General features: G+C 47.1%; 1 protein-coding gene and 1 long non-coding RNA gene across 2 annotated transcripts in view; both read right to left on the bottom strand.

The window, feature by feature from the left end:
* Positions 1-10,545: 10,545 nt before the first annotated feature.
* LOC137341809 (uncharacterized) lies at positions 10,546-13,572 on the bottom strand. The gene is made up of 3 exons (XR_010967121.1): positions 13,517-13,572; positions 12,197-12,342; positions 10,546-10,608 (listed from the first exon to the last, which is right to left on the bottom strand). It is a non-coding gene; the product is annotated as an uncharacterized lncRNA (long non-coding RNA).
* Positions 13,573-14,100: 528 nt separating this feature from the next.
* Positions 14,101-21,030, bottom strand: part of LOC137341902 (chloride anion exchanger-like) — a 133,440-nt gene continuing 126,510 nt past the window's right edge. The window contains exons 5-6 of the mRNA XM_068005408.1: positions 14,228-14,464; positions 14,101-14,127 (exon numbers count right to left, since the gene is read on the bottom strand). Coding sequence (XP_067861509.1) covers positions 14,101-14,127; positions 14,228-14,464 — 264 coding nt within the window. The remainder of the gene's footprint in view (positions 14,128-14,227; positions 14,465-21,030) is intronic.

Genomic DNA, 21,030 nt, shown 5'->3' with positions numbered 1-21,030 from the left:
TCTCATGTTTTGTTTCTCTGGATTTGTTTCTGTTTAAGGGACTATTCTTTAACAAATGAATTGACAAATTAACCCCTTGGGCTCTCAAGAAGAGCCACAATGGATTTTCATTTTTCTTTCCTTTTAAAGCAGGAGACTATGTTTTTTGGGACTTGCATGAGTGCTGATGGTGCAGGATTACCAAAAGTACTTCTTTGACATAAATGTGGCTTCACAAAGTTTCGGAACGATCCAGTGGTGTAAAGAATTGAAGACCTTATCTGCAGACATTGACAGATATCAAATGTCACAGCGTGATGATGTTTTGGACTTGGATTCCGAAAATTAAAAATTACTTCGAAAAGGAATTGCAATTATCACTCGCCATCCAAGCTACTTTTCCTTTTTGAGAACATTTGGATTTGTTATGCTTTAACCCATTTATTTTCCTTGATCTTTACCAAGGAAGAAGATGCTGCCAGAGTCTCAGTAAAGGAAGATATGGTTGAGATACTGGATGGAATAAAAATTGATAAAGAAGAGGTACTAGAAAGGCTGGCTGTACTTAAAGTAGATAAGTCACCCGGTCCGGATGGGATGCATCCTAGGTTGTTGAGGGAAGTAAGGGTGGAAATTGCGGAGGTACTGGCCATAATCTTCCAAACATCCTTAGATACGGGGGTGGTACCAGAGGACTGGAGAATTGCAAATGTTACACCCTTGTTCAAAAAAGGGTGTAAGGATAAACCAGAAACTACAGGCCAGTCAGTTTAACCTCAGTGGTGGGGAAACTTTTGGAAACGATAATCCAGGACAGAATTAACAGTCACTTGGACAAGTGTGGATTGATTAGGGAAAGCCAGCACGGATTTGTTAAAGGCAAATCATGTTTAACCAACTTGATAGAGTTTTTTGATGAGGTAACAGAGGGTAGATGAGGGCAATGCAGTTGATGTGGTGAACATGGACTTTCAAAAAGCGTTTGATAAAGTGCCACATGGTAGGCTTGCTGTTAAGATTGCGGCCCATGGAATAAAGGGGGTAGTAGCAACATGGTTACAGAATTGGCTAAATGACAGGAAACAGAGAGTAGTGGTGAACGGTTGTTTTTTGGACTGGAGGGAGGTGTACAGTGATGTTCCCCAGGGGTCGGTGCTGGGACCACTGCTTTTCTTGATATATATTAATGACTTGGACTTGGGTGTACAGGGCACAATTTCAAAATTTGCAGATGACACAAAACTTGGAAGGGTAGTGAACAGTGAGGAGGATAGTGATAGACTTCAAGAGGATATAGACAGGCTGGTGACATGGGCGGACACGTGACAGATGAAATTTAACACAGAAAAATACAAAGTGATACATTTCAGTAAGAAGAACGAGGAGAGGCAATATAAACTAGAGGGCACAACTCTAAAAGGGGCACAGGAACAGAGAGATCTGGGGGTATATGTACACAAATCATTGAAGGTGGCAGGGCAGGTTGAGAAAGCGCTTAAAAAAGCATAGGGGATCCTGGGCTTTATAAATCGAGCCATAGAGTACAAAAGCAAGGAAGTCATGATGAACCTTTATAAAACACTGGTTCGGCTACAACTGGAGTATTGTGTCCAGTCCTGGGCACCGCACTTTAGGATTTACTAAAATGATTCCAGGGATGAGGGACTTCAGTTATGTGGATAGACTGGAGAAGCTGGGGTTGTTCTCCTTGGAACAGAGAAGGTTGAGAGGAGATTTGATCGAGGTGTTCAAAATCATGAAGGGTCTCGACAGAGTAGATAGAGAGAAACTGTTCCCATTGGTGGAAGGGTCAAGAACCAGAGGACGTAGATTTAAGGTGATTAGCAAAAGAACCAAAGGCAACACGAGGAAAAACTTTTTTACACAGTGAGTGGTTAGGATCTGGAATGCACTGCCCGAGGGGGTGGTGGAGGCAGATTCAATCATGGCCTTCAAAAGGGAACTGGATAAGTACTTGAAAAGAAAAAATGTGCAGGACTATGGGGATAGGGCGGGGGAGTGGGGCTTGCTGGATTGCTCTTGCATAGAGCCAGCATGGACTCGATGGGCTGAAAGGCCTCCTTCCATGCTGTAACCTTTCTATGATTCTATGATTCCTAGACAGAGTGCTTAAAGGTGGGGGAGATTTGTCGAAGAGTGATTCCATCACTCTGTCTCTACTGTAAAACCACAAAGCCTGGACATAATTTGTTTCTGAAATTGGAATTGATGAGATAAATTGACATGAGTTGCTGATCAAGCACTTGAGAAGGGAAAATTTACCTGTAATTTAAGGGGATAATCAAATTATATTTTAAAATAAATGAAGTCCAGTCTAAATGGTTCCTGTCCAATGCTGTGTATCAAGGAAGAAAGTATATTGAGGAGGGAATAAAATTGTACATTGACAAGTCCTGTTAGTGCAACAATACTGCTTTCCAATTGGGATAATGAAAGACGGTTCAAGAAGAATTTAAGTAAAATAAACAAAAAATGTATTGATTTTGGTCCAGACTGTAAATATTGTATTGGACAGAAAAGTTCCTTCAGAGCTCATGAAATGGTAATATTGGATGTGTAAAATTGGATAAGATAGAAACAGAGAAATTACCAAATGGGAATTTCTCTAAGGTCAACACCCTAGGTGATTATAGGTGAATTTCAGGAACCAAACCAAAGGGGTTAGGGAAAGATGTGTGAGTGCATCCATGAGTAACATAAATCACCTGGGTATGATTTACTAAAAATATCAATCTGGTATAAATGTACAATCTAGTGAAAGTCAGGAAAGTGTAGTTGAGAATAGTTAATTAATGGTTTTCTCTTGGAGATGTTCATGTCCTTGCCGATACTGAACAATGAAACAAACCACATTTGATAGCCTGGCCACTACCTGAGACATCGGGACCATGCAGGGGGAGATAAGCAAAGATCTCCAGACACCCCCCGGATTCTTTTGATCAGATAACTGAAAGCCCAAGAATGGCTACAGTGGACATGAAAGATAAAAGTGAATGTTGCCATCGGAAACGGAGACCAGGATGAAGGACATGTTTACAAAGGCCTGTGGTCTGGTGAGCTCGTGGAACCAGTCTTCAAACAGAGCAGTTGCTCTTACAGGATTGAATCTTACTGGACATGTGACGTGTGTCATGGAAAACACGTTCGGAAATACCATGAGGAAAAAGAAACTGGCCAGAAGAAAGTTCAGAAATGTTGCACGTGAGGCAACTAGTACGTGGAAATACATGAAGAGGATGCACTGAAGAGCAGGTCTCAGACAGGCTCAGTTACTTGACAACAGCATGACATGAAATGGTTAATGTGGCCCAGAAGAGTGAAAAGACCATTAGGCAATGCACTGACACGTGATTTCTTGATAATATGGTACGCTGTAGATTTCGATAGAGTGTGTTGTGATTTTCTTTGTCTGTATCACAATGTGTAAGATAACCAAATGAAACATAGAAGCAATACGTATATGTCTATTTGTGTTTATGTAAACATAATGTTAATAAAACATAGCTTAAGGTGATCAAGACCAAGACAATGCAAGATGAAGACAAGACCAAGAAGAATGTTACGGGTGATCCAGAGTGGATCCATTCAGGTTCAAAAGGTTGGAGATGTAAGAATATGGTTTAAACTGGGCATAATAAATTATCCCATCCCATGTAGTGTTTGGGCATTTAGCAAGTGGGTGGTGCTGGTGGAAACGAGGGTGCTGTCTAAGAGTCAGCATGGGGGTAAGATAATTTACGGCCAGGAGAGAAGACCAGAGATGCAAACTTTGTGTCAGGTTGTATCAATGTGACCAGAATCTTTGATTGTATTCTTGTATATAGGAACAGGAGTCGGCCATTCAGCCCCTCGTGCCTGCTCCGCTATTTGATAAGATCATGGCTGATCTGTGATCTAACTCCATATACCTGCCTTTGGCCCATAACCCTTAATACCTTTGGTGGCCAAAAAGCTATCTATCTCACATTTAAATTTAGCAATTGAGCTAGTATCAATTGCCGTTTGCGGAAGAGAGTTCCAAACTTCTACCACCCTTTGTGTGTAGAAATGTTTTCTAATCTCACTCCTGAAAGGTCTGGCTCTAATTTTTAGACTGTGCCCCCTACTCCTAGAATCCCCAACCAGCGGAAATAGTTTCTCTCTATCCACCCTATCTGTTCCCCTTAATATCTTATAAACTTCGATCAGATCACCCCTTAACCTTCAAAACTCCAGAGAATACAACCCCAATTTGTGTAATCTCTCCTCATAACTTAACCCTTGAAGTCCGGGTATCATTCTAGTAAACCCTCGCTGCACTCCCTCCAAAGCCAATATGTCCTTCCGAAGGTGCGGTGCCCAGAACTGCTCACAGTACTCCAGGTGCGGTCTAACCAGGGTTTTGTATAGCTGCAGCATAACTCTGCCCCCTTGTACTCTAGTCCTCTAGATATAAAGGCCAGCATTCCATTAGCCTTATTGATTATATTAACCTCTTAACCTCTTATTATATTAACCTTTTTGTTACTTGTTGAAACTTCTTAATAAAGCCATTATACATTGGAACCAACCACCTTGTGACTTTTTGATTAAGGACTCGAACAGTAAAAGTATTTTACTTACACCCAGGGAATAATGCTGCAATCCTCAGTAATTTATGGGGCCCGGAGAATAATGCTGCACACGTCAGAAATGTACAAGAATAATACTGCACTCCTCAGTAATAAAAAAAAGGCCCGGGGAATAATGCTGCACAGTTGAATAATATAGGGCACGAGGAATAGTGCTGCACATGTCGGTAATATAGGGCACGAGGAATAGTGCTACACATGTCGGTAATGTCAGGCCTGGGGTATAATGCTGAACTCCTCAGTTATGTAGGGCCAGGGGTATAATGCTGTCCTAGCCGGTAATGTAGATCCTGAGGAATGATGCTGCACATCGCAATAATCTTAAAGACCTTTATCAGGTTTTCCTTTTTCTGAAGAAAAGAGCTCCAGCCTGATCAACGTTTCCTGATAGGTATAAGGACATAAGAAATAGGAGCAGGAGTAGGCCGCATGGCCCCTCGAGCCTGCTCCGCCATCCAATCAGATCATGGCTGATCTTCGACCTCAACTCCACTCTCCCCCGATCCCCATATCCCTGATTCCCCGAGAGTCCAAAAATCCATCGATCTCAGTCTTGAATATATTCACTGACTGAGTGTCCACAGCCCTCTGGGGTAGAGAATTCCAAAGATTCACAACCCTCTGAGTGAAGAAATTCCTCCTCATCTCTGTCCTAAATGTCCGACCCCTTATCTTAAGATTATGCCCCCTAGTTCTAGTCTCTCCAGCCAGGGGAAACAACCTCTCAGCATCTACCCTGTTCAAGCCCCCTCAGAATCTTATATGTTTCAATGAGATCACCTCTCATTCTTCTAAACTCCAGAGAGTATAGGCCCATTCTACTCAATCTCTCCTCATAGAACAACCCTCTCATCCCAGGAATCAATCTGTGAATCTTCGCTGCACCCCCTCTAAGGCAAGTATAATCTCTCAGTTCTGGTATCTTTCTAGCAAATCATTTTTGCACCTTCTCAAGTGCCTTTATATCCTTTTTCTAGTAGGGAGACCAGAACTGTTCACAGTTATCCAAGTGCGGTCTAACCAAGGTTCTATACAAGTTTAACAAAATATCCTTCCTTTTCAATTCTATCCCTCTAGAAATTAATTCCAGTGCTTGGTTTGCTGTTTTTATGGCCTTATTAACCTGCATCGCTACTTTTAGTGCTCCATGTATCTTTACCCCCAGATGCCTCTGCTCCTTTACCCCCTCTCATTATCCAAGCAGTGTATGGCCTCCTTATTCTTCCTACCAAAATGTAATACCTCACACTTACCTATATTGAAATTCATTTAACAATAACATGCCCATTCTTCAGGTTTATTAATGTCTTCCTGTGTTTTGTTGCAGGTTAATACCACCTCAGTATTAACTACACCCCCTAATTTGGTGTTGTCTGCAAATTTTGAAATTGTACTTCCGATTCCAGAGTCCAAATCGTTATGTAAATTGTGAACAACAGTGGTCCCAGCACTGATCCCTGTGGAACGCCACTTCCCGCCTTTTGCCAGTCTGAGTATTAACCCCTACTCTCTGTTTTCTGTTTTGTAACCAGCTTGCGATCCATTCTGCTACCTATCCCCTGACTCCACATGCTCTGACCTTAGTTATGAGTCTACTATTTGGTATCTTATCAAAGGCCGTTTGAAAATCCAAATATATTCCATCTACTGCATTACCCTTGTCCAGTCTTTTTGTTACTTCATCAAAGGAATTCAATAAGTTTGGTCAAGCAAGACCTTCCATTTTGAAATCCGTGCTGACTATTCTTTAGTGTATTCTCGATTTTTCTGTTACATCTTTGAGTAAAGATTCCATTATCATTCCGACTGTTGACTTTGAGCTAATTGGTTTATAATTCCCTGGACTGGTTCTATCTCCCTTTTAAATACAAGAATCACATCCGGACCAGGGGTTTTATCCTCTTTAAGTTTGATTTGTTTATCAATTATCTCCCCCAGTTCTACCTTAAATGATGTCTTTATACTTTTTTGATCTCCTCTTCTAATGTCCTGCCCACCACACCAACTTCCAGCCACACATTCACCTTTCTGATCTGTCTATCCCTATGCCAAATAGCACATGGCTCGGGTCGTAATCCTGACATTACCACCTGTGAGGTCCTGCTTTTTAATTCAGTTCCTAGTTTCTGATATTCCCTTAGCAGAGCCTCCTCCCTGTTCTTCCTTATGTCATTGGTGCCGACATGGACCATGACAACTGGATCCTCCCCCTTCCTTTCCAAGCTCCTTTCCAGTTACTCAGCGATGTCCTTTAACCTTGCACAAGGTGGGCAACACACCCTCCTGGACTCTCGGTCGCAACTGCAGAGGACGCTATCTATCCTCCTGATTATAGAATCCCCTATGACTACAACATTTCTATTCTGATCCTCCACCTCCCTCCACCTTGGTCTGGCTCATGCTCCACGGTGCCATGGTTAGCGTTTTGGGCATCCTCCCTGCAGTCTTCATCCTTATCCTCACAGGTATCAATCACCTCGTGCCTGTTGGATAGGACCAGTGTCTGCGGGACCTCCTTCTCTACCTCCCCTTCCCTTACGTGTCGGAGTGTCTCTAACTCTCCAGCTCAAAGACTCCGAGCCGGAGTGTCTCCAGCCAGAGACATTTACTGTAGACATGGCAATCCAGGACAATCTCGCTGACCACGAGCTCCCACATATTATAGTCCCGACACACAGCCTGTACTGCCATTCCTAGTTTTTATTTATCTAGTTTATTTCTAGGTCTAATTTAAGCACTTGAGTTCTGGATTATATTTAATGAATGGATTTAGTTTGATTACAAATTAATTAGTAGCTTAATTAGTTTTTTTTAAAGAAAATTGATGTATTTTTTAAGTGAAGTTTTTAAAGTTGGTAGATTAGTTTATAGCCTGTTAAACTGCTTAATACCTCCTTCCCCCTCTGCACCTAATTCCCACACTAACCAAATTCCCAGTTGAAAGTCATCACTCTGTTAGCAATTCACTCCACTAAAGGTCCACTCCCTGTCTTTACCAAGCTCTGTGCTCAGGGCCCGAGGGATAATGCTGCACTTGTGGAAAACCATAAAGACCACATTCATGTAGAAATACGTGAACAGTTACTTGACCAAAAAAAAAAGAAAAGCATGATGGGTATTTGACCAATACTCCTTGACTCCCATACATAGGGTAGTTACAATTTCACACACACACACGGAAAGACACAATTGTCCTTGGTACGTTGATAATTAAGTTGGCTGTCCAGGTGCTTGGTACTGTCTGGCCTCCCCCCCCCTTCCCCCCGTGCAGATAAGGGTATTGCTATAATGAGAATACAGTTTCTTGAGAGGCCATGTGGCCTTGATTCTGACTTCAGTCCTACTGATTAGCCAGCTTCGGAATTTTAGGGAGGTATTGCTCTCAGGCCTACGTGCCAAAACAGGAATGAACTATGGATGTCCAGAGGGGGCAGGCTCACTACTTGATTGACTAACCACTTGAACTAATAAAGAATGTACATATACGCCCATATTCTATGATAGACAGACATTACTAACTAAACTGTATAAATGTGAACTGTTTAGTTTGTTCAGAGACGAGGTTGTTCTGACCATTGTTTCGAGCAGATCTTCCTTGAGCTCAAGTTTCTTTTAATTAAAATTCTTACTTGTCTGAAAATAAGTGTTTGGAGTTAATGCATTTATATATAAGAGATAATTAAGTTTTCGACACACTCCTCAGTAATGTACAAGGCCCGAGGGATAATCCTACACTCCTCAGTAATGTACAAGGCCCGAGGGATAATGCTGCACAGCTCAGTAATGTACGATGTGAGCAATAATGCTGCTCAACTCAGTAATGTAGGGCCTGAGGAATAATGCTGTGCACCTCAAAACTGTACAGGGCCAGGGGAATAACACTATAGTCCTGTGTAATATACAGGGCCAGGGGAATAACACTATAGTCCTGTGTAATATACAGGGCACGGGGAATAACACTATAGTCCTGTGTAATATACAGGGCACGGGGAGTAATACTATAGTCCTGTGTAATATACAGGGCCAGGGGAATAACACGATAGTCCTGTGTAATATACAGGGCACGGGGAGTAACACTATAGTCCTGTGTAATATACAGGGCACGGGGAGTAACACTATAGTCCTGTGTAATATACAGGGCACGGGGAGTAACACTATAGTCCTGTGTAATATACAGGGCCAGGGGAGTAACACTATAGTCCTGTGTAATATACAGGGCCAGGGGAGTAATACAGAAATGAGAGTGTTTCGAATAGATTGTGATATAAAAACAAACAGCAAGTTGTTTAGTCCATGTGAGATTTATTTTTTGCCTGGTTGCATACAACATATTTCCACTTATGTCGTTACTCAAACTCCGCTTTAAAGAAAACTTATAAGCCATGATGCAAAAAAAGAAGAATGGTTTTATTTTGTTTAGCTTTCTGAGTCGAAGAAGGCATTGCAGGGAATTCATCCCATTCCCTTGGCTGTTAATCACAAAATGTAGTTACAATGAAAACCATATTCACCGTTCCTGCCAGTAGTAACTGCATGAACCCATTTGAAAAAATAAAATAGTTGGCTCTGTCTTCTATTTATTTAAACAAATTTAAATTTTTTCTGCCCTGATCTAAAATATATTTTTTGCTTATATAAAAAAAATCATATAAACCCAATGACCTCATCTCCGGGTCTGAATAGGTTTATTTTCCTTCATCTCTCCCATTAAATCAGTCCAGTGCCTCTCACTTTGGATTTCTTCATGTATTTATCAATGTTCCCATAACTCAGCATACATTCGTCATGGTAACTACAAACAGGTGGTTATGGGAATACAAAAACAATGTGTGTCATGATCAGAATCAGGATCTGAGAGCAATCTATTGATGAAAGGATCCTGAGTGTCACTGACAAATCATCTTCCAGCAATCTCATTGATCAATTATAATCACATGGCTGGTCTAGATCACCTAGAAATATCACTGGCTGCTGGTCATCATGTGACCAATCTGATTAGTCTGTATTTAAGTGACAGGCCTCTGGACCAATGCCAGTAAGGGGGGGGGGGCAGGATTCTGAGGGTCATCATAATCCAGATATGGGGACAAATGCCCGCCCTCCTTCTGGCTCCACTCAAAGCACCAGCTGATGTTTTAACATTTAGAATCATAGAATCATTGAATGGCTACAGCACAGGAGGCCATTTGGCCCATCAAGCCCATGCTGGCTCTTTGTAAGAGCAATCCAGTTAGTACCAAACCCAGAGTCAAAGGTCAATAAAGTGATTGGCCAGTTTCTACAAACAGGAATTCCTTCCATAGATTGCTTGTTGCTGTGACTAAGCTTACAGTTGCACACAGTAAGTAGTTTTGAATCAGTACTTGAGTGAGGAACAGTGTGTAAAGTGATGATACTAGAATTGGTGTAGATATTGGAGCATAAGCAGTATTGATGGGAAGAGTGGGAATAGGGCAGCTCCAAATTAATTTGTACAGACCCTGAGGTAATTGCACTGGAACTGGTCCCAGGACAGAGTTCACACTATCTGTGATGATGGGACACTACAGGAGATGCACTGCTCCTGGGCCTTTGTTTCTGTATTACCTTCTGATGTACAACATTATGTCACATCTTTGCCATAAGAATTACAATTTTACATTGATGTGTCAAAGCTTCAATAAGAACCCAGCATTGTGACAGTGCATTGTAGAACAAATTCTGCACATAAGGGCTACACAAATTAATCTCAATTTATAGTCCTTTCTGGATCTGGTTTAGTTTTCAATAATGTGATCCATATACTTTCTGCAGTGGTTTTCTATTCATATTTCAAATGCTCAGCTTATCAGAAATGTGTATCTGATTGTACCTGAAAGTAAACCAGAAAATGGAGACATTAACTTGGAAAGAACAATATTGTTTACTAAACAGGACAAAGGAGATGTTACCGACTTACCGAGAACTCCCTTTTTTTAATCTCCATTTCGGAATGTGATGGTTCCTTGGTCCCTTGTACCTACAGGCGATATTAAAAGGAATTGTAATCTTTGAGGACTCAGCACTCTCCCATTGTTCCATATTATGAAGATTATCACTCCACATGTTCCTGATGTTGCAACAACAACAATCTAGATAACTAAACACCAGGGGAAATGCTCAGAGTGCTGCCCTGTTACCTTTCAATAGTTGCAGAGTTCACTAAAACACTATTTTTCTGCACAAGGTTAGTTGGTTAGTGAATGGTCTTCTGCACATTCTGGGGGAGGGGCACAGCAGGCCCTGGGGGGGGGGGGGGGGGAGGGGCACATCAGGCCCTGGGGGGGGGGAGGGGCACATCAGGCCCTGGGGGGGGGGGGGGAGGGGCACATCAGGCCCTGGGGGGGGGGGGGGAGGGGCACATCAGGCCCTGGGGGGGGGGGGAGGGGCACAGCGGGCCCTGGGGGGGGGGAGGGGCACAGCGGGCCCTGGGGGGGGAGGGGCACAGCAGGCCCCGGGGGGGGCGGGAGGGGCACAGCAGGCCCTGGGGGGGGGCGGGAGGGGCACAGCAGGCCCTGGGGGGAGGGGCACAGCGGGCCCGGGGGGGAGGGGCACAGCGGGCCCCGGGGTGGGGAGGGGCACAGCAGGCCCTTGGGGGGGGAGGGGGGAGGGGGGAGGGGCACAGCGGGCCCCGTGGGGGGGAAGGTGGCCGGAGGAGAGAAAGCAAAGAAAATAAATAGGAAAGCAGAGAGTAATGGAAGTGGGGAGGAGAGAACAGAGAGTTGAAGGAGAAAAGGTCAGAGTTAAAAGTGAAGGAGATGACTCGTTATGGTAACTCATTCATCGCTTTGGAATAATTTGACATCAGGTCTAACATCGGGTGAGTTACGTTGAGCCTGTCTCACTATGGGCTGTTCTAAACACTCCATAGTAACATCACATCATCTACTTATGCCATTAAAGTGCTTCCACAATCAGAACTGGGTTTTTTTCACTGGTTTGAGTAGTTTTCATGGTCGGTACAGCACAGGAGGAGGCCATTTGGCCCATCATGCCAGCTCTCTGAAAGAACTGTTCAATTCGTCCCACTCCCCTGCTCTTTCCCCTTAGCCCTCTAAATCTTCTCCCTTGTGTCGGGCTCATTCTCCCATGAAGGTGGAAGGAGCCCCTATAGCACTCCTGCCTTACCCCCTGTAGCACCCCCTGCCGTACCCCCTGCCGTACCCCCTGTAGCACCCTGGCCTTACAGCCTGCCTTACCCCCTGTAGGTGGGCAGCACATCACCCGCCTGCAATTAGCACAGACCATCAGCCGCGTGCCACCACGAGATCCCGAGCACTCCACACCCGCTCACACTCACCTGAGTTGATGGGGAGGGGAGAATCCCAGGGTGGGCACAGTAAGAAACCTGTGGGTGGGGGGGGTCTCTATATGTAACAGTTCACAGCACCCTGTTCCTGACCTAAGTCATTTTCAGCTAATGGTGTGAGCCGTGATCCAGCAGGAACACTCTCACCTCTGAGCCAGAGGGTCGTGGGTTCAAGTCCCACTCCAGAGACCTGAGCCCATAATCCAGGCCGACACTCCCAGTACAGTGCTGCACTCACTACAACAACGTATGAACATACCCTGTCATATATGAAGTTCAGGGAATTGCTGGGATCATGTTTATCTAATATGCACAGCATCGCATCGTGGATTGTAAGGTAGAACATTTTTGGAGTGATTTCATCATCAAAAAATCCACATCTTTCTAATTTGTCCAGGATTAGATCTGTGAGGAAACAAAATAATTCCATGTTCAAAGATTAATATTTCAAATCCTTAATTTGAGGCAATCTTAAAACTCATCCTGAAATCCTTTACTGGTGTCTAAGAGCCTTGTTCCAGACTCTGGGCTGCAAACTGCTCAAACCCCAGATTGGGGCTCATGGTTGAGTGAGTTTTGTTCCTTGTTGGCCAGGCCTAGGATGAAGCACAAGACAGACAATCCCAGGCTTCAGCAAATGCACCTCATCCCACCTGAATCACGTCTGCCGCCACTCAGTTACGGGATTGCACTGAGAGACTCTGGGAGAGCTCCACTCAGATCATCGTAACTTCTGGGGTTCTTAAAATATTCATTCTCGGGACGTGGATGTCGCTGACCAGGCTGGCATTTATTGCCCATCCCCCAGATTGCCTTGAGAAGGTGGTGGTGAGCCGCCTTTTACAACCGCTGCAGTCCGTGTGGTGAAGGTTCTCCCACGGTGCTGTTAGGAAGGGAGTTCCAGGATTTGACCCAGTGATGATGAAGGAACGGCCGATATATGTCTAAGGATGGTGTGTGACTTGGAGGGGAATTTGGAGATGATGGTGTTCCCATGTGCCTGATGATGGAGGTTATGGGTTTGGGAGGTGCTGCTGAAGGAGCCTTGGTGAGTTGCTGCATCCTGTAGATGATACACATCACAGTTATGTTGGACAGACTGGATGTTTAGGGTGGTGGATGGGGTGCCGATCCAGCAGACTGCTTTGTCCTTGAGTGTGGAGCAAGTGGAGAGTATTCCATCACTCTCCTGACTTGTGCCTTGTAGATGGTGGAAAGGCTTTGGGGAGTCAGGAGGTGAGTCACTCGCAGCAAAATACCCAGCCTCTGACCTGCTCTTGTAGCCACAGTGTTTACGTGGCTGGTCAATGTTGATGGTGGGGGATTCAGTGATGGTAATGCCATTGAATGTCACGGGGAGGGGGTGACAGTTAAGTATGAATATCACCAAATTGGTAGAAATATATGCATTTTAAGAAGTATTCTCAATTTCATTCATTCAGCTGTGTATATTTCACAACCAGCCTGTATTGCTCTACTTTGAGTAATAAAACCCGGGCACGGCCGGGCACCAAACTCCTGGAATAGGTATTGTTCATTTTTCAAATTCTGCCAAAAAGTTAGTGAGACAAAAAGTTACCATCACAAGCAGCAATGCAGATATCGATCTCAATCCTGACAAATTCTTTCATGATCTGTTGAGACACAGGTGAGAGAGGTAACTATTTGTACAATTGATATTCAAAAGGTCAGAAGATTTTTAATTCATTTTTCTTTTCTTTCCAGTTTCTCCAGTAGATCCCTAGAGCAACTTGGGGTCATTGGGGATTCAGTTTCATGGGGATCAGATGGGATATTTTCTATCACATTACGTGAATTGTTACACTTTGGTAAATTATTTCAAGTGGGCCACTCATAAACTGGTCAAAAGCATTCAGATTGTGGCAGATAGTCTGAGGCAACATGTAGATTTGTGATCTGATGCCAGCACACAGCACTTGTGAAGTCGCTATCTGATCAGCAGCAGTGGGACCAGGGCTGTTGGCTTCAGTGCCTCCAGGGTACACAGTGCAAAACTGTCCTGCTCTCAATGACTGTCCAGTGACCCTGCTGGAAAGTTCACCATGTGAGTATTGGGTCAGGACACAATCTTACCCTCTCCCTCTCATGATAAATATCCTGCCACCATCTATCTGGGTCATACATCCACATTGGTTACTTGGACTAAAAGGGACATTCCTGAGTGTGGAACTGTACCTCAAGATCAATCGTCAGATTAACAAGGAGAAAAAAACTCACTTCTCCAGATTAGTAACAAACACATCATTCTGCAGTTAGAAGTAGTTTTTACCGATTTCAAGCCTTTCATGGCAGACACATCCAGGAAAGATACTGCAGCAAAGTCGAGGACAATGCTGTGTGTTTCCACACTGGGAACGCGAATACTGGCCGGGAGAGGGGATTTCCAATCTATCCGCATTGGCAAATCCTTCATGTCCATTGGTTTGTCCAGTTCATCAATATTGTTGTTGTCTTCTTCCTCCGAATCAGGCAGATAACTTCCATCTGTAGTGTGGACATAGCCTCTCTGCACAGAAACAAGAATGTGATTGGGTACAGCAGTGTAAGGGTTCGGATTATGGCCATGTAAGGGGTTTCGGGTACAACAGTGTAAGGGTTTTGGGGTAAGGTAGTGTAAGGATTTTGGGGTTTGGGTAGTGTAAGGATTTTGGGGTTTGGGTAGTGTAAGGATTTTAGGGTTTGGTAGTGTAAGGATTTTAGGGTTTGGGTAGTGTAAGGATTTTGGGGTTTGGGTAGTGTAAGGATTTTGGGGATTGGTAGTGTAAGGATTTTAGGGTTTGGGTAGTGTAAGGATTTTGGGGTTTGGTAGTGTAAGGATTTTGGGGTTTGGTAGTGTAAGGATTTTAGGGTTTGGGTAGTGTAAGGATTTTGGGGTTTGGGTAGTGTAAGGATTTTGGGGTTTGGGTAGTGTAAGGATTTTGGGGTTTGGGTAGTGTAAGGATTTTGGGGTTTGGGTAGTGTAAGGATTTTGGGGTACGGTAGTGTAAGGATTTTGGGGTAAGGTAGTGTAAGGATTTTGGGGTACGGTAGTGTAAGGATTTTGGAGTTTGGTAGTGTAAGGATTTGGGGGATTGGTAGGGTAAGGATTTTGGGGTAAGGCAGTGTAAGGATTTTGGGGTTTGGGTAGCGTAAGGATTTTGGGGTTTGGGTAGTGTAAGGATTTTGGGGTTTGGCAGTGTAAGGATTTTGGGGTTTGGGTAGTGTAAGGATTTTGGGGTTTGGGTAATGTAAGGATTTTGGGGTTTGGCGGTGTAAGGATTTTGGGGTTTGGGTAGTGCTTTAAAAATAAGTATGGTCAAGTATCCCATCTCACATAGCTCCAAACATTTAGCAAGAAGGCAATTTTGGTGGGGGCAGGGCTTTGTCTCTGTGAGAAGGACAACTTACAGAACAACTAAAGTCATTGAAAGAATGCTGAGGCTTTAGACTGATGAAAACAGCTTGTTAGTCAGGAGATAAGGGATGTGGTCACTAAGCGACCAACATACCTGAGTACTGATAGCATCGAAAGTCGACATAAACAATAGGCATGACGGAGTCGAGCAAGGCAGTGAATGGTTCTACACTCAGATAAAGGGGTCCTACACACGGAAGGATCAAACGGTTTATGCAGCAGAGATAAGGCATTAGGTGGCCACACAAACATAGTACGGTTCATTTCTGGTTGTTTAACAGAGTCAGCATTGGGGGGATGGAATCATTTACACCCAAGAGATAAGGACAGTGACGATTACATGCTGAACAACACAGCCGAATAGTATAAAGATAGGGCATGCTTCCTCCCAAAGGTTACAGCTCTCGAGGGGGGACGGTCAGAAGTCCATAGCCACAGGCAGCCGACGTACGTCAGATCTGATCAGACTTGATCCGAGAACCAGGTTGCATTCATTGCTTGTCATTTAACGTAATCTGAAGATAGTTATATTGTAATTATAATACTATTGAAAGTCAATCTATATTCAAGCTTGTTGTTCAATAACCACTCATTCCCGAATCACATGCGGAAGTTATTGTTGAAGGATTAATAACCCTCTTGTTATGATAGTAATGGAAAAATCCACTAACATGTAGTGTAAGGGGTTTGTGCTGCATTACTGTAATGGTTCAGGGTACGGGAGAGTGAGGGGTTCGGGGTACGGGAGAGTGAGGGGTTCAGGGTACGGTAGAGTGAGGGGTTTAGGGTACGGGAGAGTGAGGGGTTCGGGGTACGGGAGAGTGAGGGGTTCGGGGTACGGTAGAGTGAGGGGTTCAGGGTACGATAGAGTGAGGGGTTCGGGGTACGGTAGAGTGAGGGGTTTAGGGTATGGTAGAGTGAGGGGTTTAGGGTACGGTAGAGTGAGGGGTTTAGGGTACGGTAGAGTGAGGGGTTTTGGGTACGGTAGAGTGAGGGGTTTAGGGTACGGTAGAGTGAGGGGTTTAGGGTACGGTAGAGTGAGGGGTTTAGGGTACGGTAGAGTGAGGGGTTTTGGGTACGGTAGAGTGAGGGGTTCGGGGTACGGTAGAGTGAGGGGTTTAGGGTACGGTAGAGTGAGGGGTTTAGGGTACGGTAGAGTGAGGGGTTTAGGGTACGGTAGAGTGAGGGGTTTAGGGTACGGTAGAGTGAGGGGTTCGGGGTACGGGAGAGTGAGGGGTTCGGGGTACGGTAGAGTGAGGGGTTCGGGGTACGGTAGAGTGAGGGGTTTAGGGTACGGTAGAGTGAGGGGTTCGGGGTACGGGAGAGTGAGGGGTTTAGGGTACGGTAGAGTGAGGGGTTCGGGGTACGGTAGAGTGAGGGGTTCGGGGTACGGTAGAGTGAGGGGTTTAGGGTACGGTAGAGTGAGGGGTTCGGGGTACGGGAGAGTGAGGGGTTTAGGGTACGGTAGAGTGAGGGGTTCGGGGTACGGTAGAGTGAGGGGTTCGGGGTACGGGAGAGTGAGGGGTTCAGGGTACGGGAGAGTGAGGGGTTCGGGGTACGGGAGAGTGAAGGGTTCGGGGTACGGTAGAGTGAGGGGTTCGGGGTACGGGAGAGTGAAGGGTTCGGGGTACGGTAGAGTGAGGGGTTCGGGGTACGGTAGAGTGAAGGGTTCGGGGTACGGTAGAGTGAGGGGTTTAGGGTACGGTAGAGTGAGGGGTTTTGGGTACGGTAGAGTGAGGGGTTTAGGGTACGGTAGAGTGAGGGGTTTAGGGTACGGTAGAGTGAGGGGTTCGGGGTACGGTAGAGTGAGGGGTTCGGGGTACGGTAGAGTGAGGGGTTTAGGGTACGGTAGAGTGAAGGGTTCGGGGTACGGTAGAGTGAGGGGTTCGGGGTACGGTAGAGTGAGGGGTTTTGGGTACGGTAGAGTGAGGGTTTTGGGTACGGTAGAGTGAGGGGTTTTGGGTACGGTAGAGTGAGGGGTTCGGGGTACGGGAGAGTGAGAGGTTTTGGGTACGGTAGAGTGAGGGTTTTGGGTACGGTAGAGTGAGGGGTTTTGGGTACGGTAGAGTGAGGGGTTTTGGGTACGGGAGAGTGAGGGGTTTTGGGTACGGTGGAGTGAGGGGTTTTGGGTATGGTAGAGTGAGGGGTTTTGGGTACGGTAGAGTGAGGGGTTTTGGGTACGGGAGAGTGAGGGGTTTTGGGTATGGTAGAGTGAGGGGTTTTGGGTACGGTGGAGTGAGGGGTTTTGGGTATGGTAGAGTGAGGGGTTTTGGGTACGGGAGAGTGAGGGGTTTAGGGTACGGTAGAGTGAGGGGTTCGGGGTACGGGAGAGTGAGAGGTTTTGGGTACGGTAGAGTGAGGGGTTTAGGGTACGGTAGAGTGAGGGGTTCGGGGTACGGGAGAGTGAGGGGTTTTGGGTATGGTGGAGTGAGGGGTTTAGGGTAAGGGAGAGTGAGGGGTTTTGGGTACGGTAGAGTGAGGGGTTTTGGGTACGGTAGAGTGAGGGGTTTTGGGTACGGGAGAGTGAGGGGTTTTGGGTACGGTAGAGTGAGGGGTTTTGGGTACGGGAGAGTGAGGGGTTTTGGGTACGGGAGAGTGAGGGGTTTTGGGTACGGTGGAGTGAGGGGTTCGGGGTACGGTAGAGTGAGGGGTTTTGGGTATGGTAGAGTGAGGGGTTTAGGGTACGGTAGAGTGAGGGGTTTTGGGTACGGTGGAGTGAGGGGTTCGGGGTACGGTAGAGTGAGGGGTTCGGGGTACGGTAGAGTGAGGGGTTTTGGGTATGGTAGAGTGAGGGGTTTTGGGTATGGTAGAGTGAGGGGTTTTGGGTACGGGAGAGTGAGGGGTTTTGGGTACGGTGCAGTGAGGGGTTCGGGGTACGGTAGAGTGAGGGGTTTTGGGTATGGTAGAGTGAGGGGTTTAGGGTACGGTAGAGTGAGGGGTTTAGGGTATGGTAGAGTGAGGGGTTTAGGGTACGGTAGAGTGAGGTGTTTAGGGTACGGTAGAGTGAGGGGTTCGGGGTACGGGAGAGTGAGGGGTTTAGGGTACGGTAGAGTGAGGGGTTTAGGGTACGGGAGAGTGAGGGGTTCGGGGTACGGGAGAGTGAGGGGTTCGGGGTACGGGAGAGTGAGGGGTTTAGGGTACGGGAGAGTGAGGGGTTCGGGGTACGGGAGAGTGAGGGGTTTTGGGTAAGGTGGAGTGAGGGGTTTTGGGTACGGTGGAGTGAGGGGTTTTGGGTACGGGAGAGTGAGGGGTTTTGGGTACGGTGGAGTGAGGGGTTTTGGGTACGGTAGAGTGAGGGGTTTTGGGTACGGTAGAGTGAGGGGTTTTGGGTACGGTAGAGTGAGGGGTTTTGGGTACGGTAGAGTGAGGGGTTTTGGGTACGGTGGAGTGAGGGGTTTTGGGTACGGTAGAGTGAGGGGTTTTGGGTACGGGAGAGTGAGGGGTTCGGGGTACGGTAGAGTGAGGGGTTTTGGGTACGGTGGAGTGAGGGGTTTTGGGTACGGGAGAGTGAGGGGTTTTGGGTACGGTGGAGTGAGGGGTTTTGGGTACGGTAGAGTGAGGGGTTTTGGGTACGGTAGAGTGAGGGGTTCGGGGTACGGTAGAGTGAGGGGTTTTGGGTACGGGAGAGTGAGGGGTTTTGGGTACGGTAGAGTGAGGGGTTTTGGGTACGGTGGAGTGAGGGGTTTTGGGTACGGTGGAGTGAGGGGTTTTGGGTACGGTGGAGTGAGGGGTTTTGGGTATGGTAGAGTGAGGGGTTTTGGGTACGGGAGAGTGAGGGGTTTTGGGTATGGTAGAGTGAGGGGTTTTGGGTACGGTGGAGTGAGGGGTTTTGGGTACGGTGGAGTGAGGGGTTCGGGGTACGGGAGAGTGAGGGGTTTTGGGTATGGTAGAGTGAGGGGTTCGGGGTACGGTAGAGTGAGGGGTTCGGGGTACGGGAGAGTGAGCGGTTCGGGGTACGGGAGAGTGAGGGGTTTAGGGTACGGTAGAGTGAGGGGTTCGGGGTACGGTAGAGTGAGGGGTTTAGGGTACGGTAGAGTGAGGGGTTTTGGGTACGGGAGAGTGAGGGGTTTAGGGTACGGTAGAGTGAGGGGTTCGGGGTACGGGAGAGTGAGGGGTTTTGGGTACGGTGGAGTGAGGGGTTTTGGGTACGGTGGAGTGAGGGGTTTTGGGTACGGGAGAGTGAGGGGTTTTGGGTACGGTGGAGTGAGGGGTTTTGGGTACGGGAGAGTGAGGGGTTTTGGGTACGGGAGAGTGAGGGGTTCGGGGTACGGTAGAGTGAGGGGTTTTGGGTACGGGAGAGTGAGGGGTTCGGGGTACGGGAGAGTGAGGGGTTTTGGGTACGGGAGAGTGAGGGGTTTTGGGTACGGGAGAGTGAGGGGTTCGGGGTACGGTAGAGTGAGGGGTTTTGGGTACGGTGGAGTGAGGGGTTTTGGGTACGGGAGAGTGAGGGGTTCGGGGTACGGTAGAGTGAGGGGTTCGGGGTACGGTAGAGTGAGGGGTTTTGGGTACGGTGGAGTGAGGGGTTTTGGGTACGGGAGAGTGAGGGGTTTTGGGTACGGTAGAGTGAGGGGTTTTGGGTACGGTGGAGTGAGGGGTTTTGGGTACGGGAGAGTGAGGGGTTTTGGGTACGGTAGAGTGAGGGGTTTTGGGTACGGTAGAGTGAGGGGTTTTGGGTACGGTAGAGTGAGGGGTTTTGGGTACGGGAGAGTGAGGGGTTTTGGGTACGGGAGAGTGAGGGGTTTTGGGTACGGTAGAGTGAGGGGTTTTGGGTATGGTAGAGTGAGGGGTTTTGGGTACGGGAGAGTGAGGGGTTTTGGGTACGGTGGAGCGAGGGGTTCGGGGTACGGTGGAGTGAGGGGTTTTGGGTACGGTGGAGTGAGGGGTTTTGGGTACGGGAGAGTGAGGGGTTTTGGGTACGGTAGAGTGAGGGGTTCGGGGTACGGTGGAGTGAGGGGTTTTGGGTACGGGAGAGTGAGGGGTTTTGGGTACGGGAGAGTGAGGGGTTCGGGGTACGGTAGAGTGAGGGGTTCGGGGTACGGTAGAGTGAGGGGTTTTGGGTACGGGAGAGTGAGGGGTTCGGGGTACGGTAGAGTGAGGGGTTTTGGGTATGGTAGAGTGAGGGGTTCGGGGTACGGTAGAGTGAGGGGTTTTGTGTACGGGAGAGTGAGGGGTTCGGGGTACGGTAGAGTGAGGGGTTTTGGGTACGGTAGAGTGAGGGGTTTAGGGTACGGTAGAGTGAGGGGTTTTGGGTACGGGAGAGTGAGGGGTTTTGGGTACGGTGGAGTGAGGGGTTCGGGGTACGGTAGAGTGAGGGGTTTTGGGTATGGTAGAGTGAGGGGTTTAGGGTACGGTAGAGTGAGGGGTTTTGGGTATGGTAGAGTGAGGGGTTTTGGGTACGGTGGAGTGAGGGGTTTAGGGTACGGTAGAGTGAGGGATTCGGGGTACGGTAGAGTGAGGGGTTTTGGGTACGGTAGAATGAGGGGTTCGGGGTACGGGAGAGTGAGGGGTTCGGGGTACGGTAGAGTGAGGGGTTTAGGGTACGGTAGAGTGAGGGGTTTAGGGTACGGTAGAGTGAGGGGTTCGGGGTACGGTGGAGTGAGGGGTTTTGGGTACGGTAGAGTGAGGGGTTCGGGGTACGGGAGAGTGAGGGGTTCGGGGTACGGTAGAGTGAGGGGTTT

This window comes from Heptranchias perlo, chromosome 24, assembly GCF_035084215.1.
Source record: "Heptranchias perlo isolate sHepPer1 chromosome 24, sHepPer1.hap1, whole genome shotgun sequence".
NCBI lineage: Eukaryota > Metazoa > Chordata > Chondrichthyes > Hexanchiformes > Hexanchidae > Heptranchias > Heptranchias perlo.
This window is presented reverse-complemented; position numbering and strand designations above follow the sequence as displayed.